At 40.7% G+C, this 9,023-nt stretch overlaps 3 protein-coding genes across 3 annotated transcripts; 1 reads left to right on the plus strand and 2 right to left on the minus strand.

Annotated features, from left to right (window-relative positions):
• Positions 1 to 330: 330 nt before the first annotated feature.
• MELLADRAFT_47559 (uncharacterized protein) lies at positions 331 to 2,442 on the plus strand (the record flags this gene model as incomplete). Its single annotated transcript, XM_007407381.1, has 3 exons — positions 331 to 1,064; positions 1,133 to 1,859; positions 1,955 to 2,442. The coding sequence occupies 3 exons, from the start codon at positions 441 to 443 to the stop codon at positions 1,972 to 1,974; spliced, it is 1,371 nt and encodes a 456-aa protein (XP_007407443.1).
• A 238-nt stretch (positions 2,443 to 2,680) lies between these two features.
• Positions 2,681 to 3,052, minus strand: MELLADRAFT_124582 (uncharacterized protein; the record flags this gene model as incomplete). Its single annotated transcript, XM_007407575.1, has 1 exon — positions 2,681 to 3,052. The coding sequence occupies one exon, from the start codon at positions 3,050 to 3,052 to the stop codon at positions 2,681 to 2,683; it is 372 nt and encodes a 123-aa protein (XP_007407637.1).
• A 2,326-nt stretch (positions 3,053 to 5,378) lies between these two features.
• Positions 5,379 to 5,786, minus strand: MELLADRAFT_124583 (uncharacterized protein; the record flags this gene model as incomplete). The annotated part of the gene is made up of 1 exon (XM_007407574.1): positions 5,379 to 5,786. The coding sequence occupies one exon, from the start codon at positions 5,784 to 5,786 to the stop codon at positions 5,379 to 5,381; it is 408 nt and encodes a 135-aa protein (XP_007407636.1).
• Positions 5,787 to 9,023: the final 3,237 nt, after the last annotated feature.

Raw genomic sequence — 9,023 nt, forward strand, 5'->3', positions numbered from 1 at the left:
CTCAAGAAACATTGACTTTATGATTTAGGAGATTGCTTCTTTGATATTGAATGTTGAATAATTGAGCAGCTACTATCCTCCAAATATGACGTCTCCATAGTCCGCTGTTTGTGAATGCTGATTGCTGATGTGTAGAGTCTCTGACTCCGTGGCTCTTGTATTATGGCATGCAGGTGGCGGATCTCAAATAGCTTTCCGCACCCTGGCATGCAGTGGGTCCTATCACCCAGCACCGACACGTGCCATGAAGACTTGATCGGTCACTATGACTCGTTCAAGGTTCTCAGCAGAAAAAAAGATGTTCATTCAATCAACTTCAACTATTCCTATCAACATTCCCAGTAGCTCAGCAACATTACCCAATCCTTTCTTTAATCAACTTAAAACTCCTCTAAAACCACCTTCAACCTTCCAAGCCTCTTCTGAATCTCAAGCTTACAATGTATCGTCCGGCTTTACTTTCTCCACACCACCAAGGCTGTGTTTCGAGGGCCGCTTTCCGAATAAGACCTGGGGTATTGATTCGAAAGGTGTCTTCTGGTCTTCACTCTGAACCTAGCCAATCAAGTGGTCCATTACCTCATTCTTTAGTTCCTTCCCGATTCAGATCTAATGCCGGCTATCGTACTCTGGAACAAGTTCCGGGATCAAGGAAGCAAGCGGACAAGATCAATCACTCGGATACACAAACCGTTCTTAGAAGCCTGCCGATCCAAATTCCCGAGCGCCTGACGAAAATACAGCGGAATGAACCAACTCAAAAGGTTTCAGAGGAATTGAGTAATATAATCCAGTCTTTCAAAGCACCAATACGTTACGCGATCGGCTATGGATCTGGAGTTTTTCCTCAAAAGTCCTATGATCTCAAGAAACAGACCCCAATGTTGGATTTTGTTTTCGCCGTATCACATCCAAGTCATTGGCACAGCATCAACCTACAACAAAATCCTAAGCATTATTCACTTCCTCTGAGGTGGTTAGGAAGTGCACCCATCAGTTGGTTGCAGGAGAAGGGTCCGGGGGCTGGTGTTTGGTTCAACGTAGAAAATGAAGTCAATGGAAAGGTAAGGAAATTAATATCTACTCATGTTCATCACACACAAAACACTGAATTCTTCATTTGATATTACAGTTGATCAAATACGGGGTTATCTCAGTGGATACACTCTGCAGTGACCTGTTGGATTGGAATACTTTATATGTCTCTGGCCGAATGCAGAAACCGGTCTACGTTCTTCGAGATGATGCCCGAATTCGGTTGGCACAGCAAGTCAATTTGGCATCAGCCCTCCGCACTGCACTCTTGATGTTACCCGAAAACTTTACGGAACAACAGCTTTATATGAAAATCACTAGCCTGAGCTATACGGGCGACTTTCGAATGAAGTGGGGAGAAAATCCTCGGAAGATTGAGAATATTGTACAGCGGCAAATTGATCAATTCAGGATCCTATATCGTCCTTTATTTCAAGCATCATTCAATAACGTTTCTTTCGCTGGTGAAAGCTCGACAGCAAGGGATCCTAAGATACAACAGGACATGAGTCCTAGAGGCCGAGCTGAACTTTTGAAAAAACTACCTCGATGTCTTAAAGAGAAGATTGAAACAGTTTATGATCGACAATGGAATTTGAAGTTGGCAAAAGCTGCTGATGGATCTGCTCTTATCAATGAAGAAGAAAAATTGACCTCCAGTGATGAGATGAGTCTTTTGGTGAAAATGGTCACGGACAACGGTTTTGACGAATCATTGAAACGGGCTTTGACATTGACCGTCGGGCCACCTGCTTTCAATCAATCTCTCAAGGGTATCATTTCTGCTGGACCACTGAAGAGTGCTAAATATGCATGCTCCAAGCGTAAGTGAAATGTCAACTTTGTCAAGTCCTATGTGACCTTCCGTAAGGTCTTGGTCACCTGTTTTATGAAGACTAACCCAGTTTATATACGACAGTTCTCAAACGTTGGGCATGAAGATTTTATTTCCTCGTGTCCTTTTCTTTCTTTGGTTTCAAAATCTGTTTTCTTGCCCAGTAAGATTGGCCTATCGATAATAATACATGCTAGCAAGTCTTCAAAAGTAACACCACACCAGAATGCAAATCACCGAAGATTGCGCTTTGTTTCTCAACCGCTTCAAGTTCAGCTGGACATTATAATCTCCCAACATATACATCTATGATATGCACAGCTACAACGTGCTTGTTTTAATAATAGATCATCTTGGTTTTGTTGTATTCAACTTAGAAAAATCGATTACTCCTTATCTCTAGAATTCGGCCTTGTCACATTGTACAAACATTTCTTGCTTTTTTTTTGGCAGGCCAAGCAATATCTTCATTATCTTTTCAGTTTGAACTTACTATCGTTAACATAGATTGTACTTTTAAATTTGATTGCCATCACTACTCTTTGAAAACTTCATTCGTTGTTGAGATAATTCACCTCTGCAAAAGTTGATTCTATTCAGATGTTTGAAGAGTGAAATGAGAGTTGGAGGAAGTAATAAGCATTGGGCTAGCTAATTACAGCTGACAAATTATGACCCAAACAGGATGTTATTCAAGTAAAATGTGATGAAAGAGATATGTATGCGAAAATAGAGATTAGGTTGGAATCATTATGGCTGAAATGAATCAATAGTAGAAAAGGTAATGGAAGACAACTAAGTTGACCGAGTTTACGAAGTTGGAAGCTGGGTATGGTCAATCCATTCGGCCTGTAATTTCACACACAAATGGCTACCTTGGATGCTGCGATGATGATCTTCAATTTCGAGTGTGTTCCATCCTGAGCCATGAATGTCCTTTGAGATAGTTATCAATGCATCATACTCATTTGCGTCTCCCATGATTGATAATTGACAGCTCATAAGGGATGATTTTCCAAAGTATTGAAACTCGGGATATCGTCGTGTCCATCTGAACTTCAACTTTCCATCAATCGAATAATTTTCTGTTCCATCGAGTAAATCAACCAATGTCGCACAAGTAGAAATTCCAAACCATACTAGAAAGAGCAGAATTCGAAGTGTGAAAGAGTTGCCATTCATGACCTGATAGAGATTCGTATTGTAAAAGTTAACAAGGTCAGCTTCAAGTTTATTTTGAGAAGGAGATTGAATAATGAAAAATATCACTCACTATATTTCCGAAGGATCTATGCCGCATGCGGATCAAACAGGTTATATAAAGTACTAGGGCTTTGAAAGGCTATAAAATGTTTTTAAACTAATCTGATAGATATCCGAAACGGGAGGTCAAAGAAGTGTCCGTAGATAGCAGACGCGAAGAACAACACAAGAGGAAATACTGACCTGAAAGATTCGCTGCTTTGTAAGAATCCCAAGTAACCCAGCAGATGATTGAGGGGCGATTCTGGAGTGACCAACAATCAGCACATATAATGACGAACGTTTCCTTATGAAAGTTTTCCGCCATTTTACGATTGACCCTTGGTCTTGTACCGTGATGCCGAAGATACTATTACCGCACTATTCCTAGAATGATTTTGAGCGGTTTCGAGTCCATACTTTGTACTATGTTTTTCTTACAACACATTGAAATCACGATTATTCAGCCTAGTGTTGCATCACTGTTCTCCTTGGATTTTTTTCGACGAGCAATCTATGTATCTGTGTTTAGCTTGAGCTTCTCCTATCGATCTTTTAATTTAAACCTTACTCCCTTACCAAACCACAAGTCCTCTCGCTAGACCGTACCACCCCACCCCTCCCTAATCAAACCTCGCTTGTCCTAATGTAGATACCGCGGAAGCTGAATATGTGGGCTTGAGGCCCCGAGCGTTGTTTGATCTTGTTAAAGATATTGCATGTCAGGTTTACGATCCTCTTTGATCAAAGTCTATATAGTGAGACCAATTTCAATCTTGCAAGGATTCAAAACACAAGTGGCTTGTTTGTTTCAGGGTTGGTTTTATTGTTTCGTGGTTTTGATTTCAATTGATACAAGAAGATACAAAATCAAACAGCGAAATAGTGAAGTGCCCCATATTCTTAAGTAATTGACAAAGTGCCAACAATTGGGCTCAAATACACAAGAAGTTTCTGTCGCTGAAGAGCAAGAAATGATAAAGTATTTAAGGAGTTGGATTCTGTTGAGGAAGCGAGAAAGCCTTTTCAAAGGGGTGAACGGCTGTGATCAGGTTGTGTGCATGGGGCTTGTGCATTTTGACACTCCTGGACCTCCTGGACCCAGGTCACAACACCCACCCATGAGTATCCCCACAGATATTTAAGCACTCACAACAAAAAATGACGAGAAAAGAAAAAGAATGCTAACAAACTCAATTTCTGATGAGACCTATCGACTTTCTTGCTGTGTCTGATCATAAAGGTTAGGCCGGTTTAGTAAAACGTGCGCTCTTTTATTCTCCCAGACGTCCCAATGTAATATCCCTTCATAAACTTGTTTGATGTAATAATCTATCCAAATCCCGTGTGTCGAGTCCGTTGATTTGAAGAATTGTCCTTTGCTACGTGCATAGCTGATGTGTTGTCGCAAAACATGACCTCACCCATTTCTCCTACGGTTTCCTCCACTAAATTCCGTAACCATACTGTTTGCCTGCTCGTCCTCCCCAAACATTTCGCGTGTGTGCACGCAATAAGGTAATTCAGGAATAACGTGATAAAAATGTATTGGGCTTGAGAATTCTCATCCCCAATTCGCGTCAACATAGGTGTGTCAGCTAGTCTTCACAGGTTTGAATGACGGTTCAAGTTGTGCGAAGTGCTCGCCCTTCAAGCAATCAATTGTCAATCAGCGCCGAATATTCTGGCTCCTCGAGAATCCTATCTCTACTCAACCTCATCAAAATCTTTCTCTTCAAGCCTTCGCCGTATCAGGAGCACGAACTCTTTGACACGCTCCAGACTTCACCTACTGGCGAACGCAATGAGTACCTACTAAATCAATCACCCCTTATCTCTAGATCTTGGCCTTATCCTGTTGTCCAAAATTCTTTTGCTTTTTTTGGCAGGCCAGGCAATATCTTCATTGTCTTCTCGGTTTGATCTTACTATTGTTGACATGAAAGGAAGTTTCTAATTTGATCACCACCTCTACTCTCTGGAAATCTCACTCGTCGTTGTGACAATCGACCTCTGCAAAAAGTTGATTCCATTCAGATGTTTCAAGAGTGAAATGACATTTAGAGGAAGTAATAAGAACTGGGCTATGTGATTGTAGCTGATAGATATAGCCATAAACAGGATCTTAATCAAAGAAAATGTGATGAAAGAACTATGTACGCGAAAATAGAGATTAGATTGAAATTATCATGTCTGGAATAGGTGAATAAGTAGCGTATAGATGTTTAGGATTACTAGTAGAAAATTTAATGGAAGAAAATCAAGTTCAGCGACTTGAAGAAGCCGGGAGCTCCGTATGGTCAGTCCATACGAGCTTCAATTTCACATATTCCTTCATGCTTTTCATTCTGAGATGTCTTTCTTGGACGTTGATGGGGTTCAGTGTGTCGTAGTGATCTTTGCGTGAAGCAACTAGCAAGTGCTCGTATTCGCCGTCTTTATTAAGGATTGATATGTCGCAGGTCATAAGAGATGATCTTCCAATGTATTGAAACTGGGGGTAATCATGATAAGTGTCCCACACGATTTTCAACTTGCTGTTATCGGACCAATCTGTTTCTCCGTTTAATAATTCAACATATGTTGGCGTGAATGTCCTCACACATGTAGCAATGCCAAACCATGCTAGGAAGAGTAGAAAACGAATTGCGCAAAATTTGATTGATCTATTCATGGTCTGAAGAGATTGGTTTGGTGCAAGTTAACATTGTCAGCTTTGAATGTGTCTTGAGAAGTAATTTGAATGATGAAGACTATTTTTCACTCACTTTGATTTCCAAGGAAATATGCGGGTTAAACAGGTTGTAGAAAGAACTGCGTAAAAGGTTTATAACCACACCTGAAAGATATCAAAGACCGGGGGTCAAAGAAGTGTTGGTAGATAGCAGACGCGAAGAACAAGCAAAGAGGAAATATCAACCTGAAAATTTTTCCCGTGATTCCAAAGTTGCTGGGCAGATGATTGAGGGACGACTCTGGAGTGACCAACCATCACCTTTATATACTGACAAAATTTTGCTCACGTTAATAAAGTTTCCGCCCTTTTAAAACTGATACCTGGTCTTGTACCGCGATGCCGACGATACCGCACCAAATTGGATTAAGGGGTTCCTAAAATGATTTTGAGCGGTTTCGAGTCCATACTTGCTGTGTTTTTCTCAGACACGCTAAAATTCCAATATCCTAGTGTCGCCTTCCGGCCTCACCCACCTCCTGAAAATTCCCTTGAGGCGAGTCATCTACATATGTAAATATGCTTCGTTTGAACTTCTCCTATAGGTCTTTTCTCCTACCCGCATTAGAGACGTTCAAATCCCACTTCCTTGATCATAATACTTAGACTGTGGTAATCTAAACATCGCGGAAGCTGGTTGTTTGGTATGAGGCCAAAAACGCTCGTTTGATCTTGTGGAGTCTTAGATATCATAAGTACCCTCTTTGATTGTAGGCTAGTGAGGCTAATTTAAACTTGAGCCAGATACTCTCAAAAAAAGTATCCTCTTTGTTTCAGATTCTACTTTTTTGATCTGTGAGTTTGACATCAAGTGATAAGGGATTAGTAGCGAGATGCCTAGGGAGCAAACTTGACAAAGTCCCATGGCCAGTACAGCTCAAAACGAGTAGGACTTTGTTAAGTTTGCCTAGGGAGGTGCTATAGTATATACTCGAGTGGACACAGAAGTTCGAGAATGTCTTTAGATTCAGAAAAGATCAAATTAAAGTGTGTTGAGAAACTTCCCTCAAGGTTGATCGAATTAAATGTCCTCCTAGCTTTTATCAAGGGCCGACTCAACATCACTTGGTGTTGACGAAATAGATTTTGAATGGAAGAATTGATTGTGCTTCATCAGAAATAGATAAAAATAAAAAACACGCTTCCAATTCATCAGTCAATGTATATCCATCATACAACACAAGGAATTGGGATGATCACAATACACACCTTGCTCCAATCTTTTGAGGGCAGCCAATCAAAAGGGCATTGGGGGTTCAAGAAATGCAATTGCTGCGTTTGAGCAATCAGCCTCTTGCACTCCAGCTCCCCAATTTCCCTTTCCCCTTGCCCATCTTCCTGTGCAAAACACCCCTTCTCCTCCTCAGCCTTACAAGACACATATTGAGCTCACTTGTCACAATATTTCCAATAAAATCTACAACCTTCCACACCCCAATTTGACTCCACACCAAATTTCACAAGATCTTCATGACCCTTTCTACAAGTTTTTCTGTAAGGAGTTTGTTTTTCCAACTGTCCCTTTGGGACACCCTTCCAATCCCCCTGTCTACCTACATCTTGTCTGCGCTGGACAAAACACCACCAAAATCCCAGCTTCCAGACCTCCTATGCACTGGCTATGATACCTTATACATCTCTTGGTGACTTGGCTTGGAAAAGCACTCAGGGTAGCCAAAGGGACTGCAACCAATACAAATAACTTCAACTTGAGGCTCAATGTAGTTGTGGAAGTATTGCAAAAAGTCACGGCCCCTGTAGACCACTCTGCACCCTTGTTGCCACAGCTTGAATCATTCAATTTGGGCACACCCAATCCTCAACAATCCAATTGGAATTTATAACAATGCTAAGCATCACTTGAAGATTTAATGCAACTGATTCCTTGCATTGAACATTCTGTGGCTTACATCGCAGCATTTCAACAGGCATATCAACAGACAGCTTCAGTCAATACTTCAGTGTGCCCTTTTTTCTTTGAGATCCCTACAACCTGGAAAAGTTTGGCCCATTTTCACATACCAGCCGGACAAGATCATTTGAGTTGAGTGTCTAGGTGACAACCTCAGAGTTGGTCCTCCAAAGTGTTTATGGCCTCCTATGCCAATGGTCACAAAGCTCACACAAGTTTTCAGGATGAAATGAATTGCGAGTTGGCTATAAGGCTGAGGGAAAGTACTAGTTAGTAACTAGTAAGACAATTAGTCTTAGTGACCAATAGAGCAAGCAATAGCAAACCTGCTCGAATGAAAGAGTAGAAATCGGTGAAGAAGAAAATAGAAAGTAGGCGAAAGACAACGACTATTTATACCGATTAGAAACTCTCGAGTACGGTCACAAGTTACATCATAACACAGCAAGATGATATCATAAATGAGATATGATGTAATGAGTATAAGATGAGAAACGAATAAGAAAAAGGATCAACTATGATATTAGATAACCCAAACAATAATAGAAGACTCTTATACTTCAATTCCCTCCCCGGTTTTCTAAATCTAAAAGATTTATCCTTTTGCAAAAATCCTTGTGTTTATAAGGTGGTAAAGATTTAGTAAACATATCAGCTAACATATCAGCAGTTGGTATATATTTAACCTTGAAACGTTCCTTTTCCACATGTTCACGAATCCAGTGATACTTGACATCCACATGTCTTGTTCTATTTTGGAATTGAGCATTTCTAGACAAAGCAATAGCACCTTGGTTGTCAGCTAGTAACATAGGAGTAGCCGTTAACGGTTTATTAATATCTTTCATGAACTGAGTTAACCATCTTAAATCTTGACCACCTTCATACATAGAACAATACTCCGCTTCAGTAGATGAAGCCGCAACACTATCCTGCTTTTTAGCTCTCCAGTTGACGCACCCCATACCTATTTGAGATAACATTCCTGTAGTTGAACACCTAGTGTACGGACATCCTGCAAAGTCAGAGTCACTATAAGTTTGTATGTCGATATTGTTCCCACCTAAAACCAAACCATGGTATTGAGTACCTTTTAAATAACGTAAAACCCTTTTGAAGGCACTCCAGTGAACCATATCCGGTTTTTCAAAATGTTGAGACAATTGAGAAACGTCGAACGCAAGATCTGGTCTTGTTGCCAAAGACAAATACATCAGCATGCCAACCGCATGTCTGTAATCTTCACCTGAATCAATAAGCTCCTG

This window comes from Melampsora larici-populina (genome assembly GCF_000204055.1).
Source record: "Melampsora larici-populina 98AG31 unplaced genomic scaffold MELLAscaffold_9, whole genome shotgun sequence".
NCBI lineage: Eukaryota > Fungi > Basidiomycota > Pucciniomycetes > Pucciniales > Melampsoraceae > Melampsora > Melampsora laricis-populina.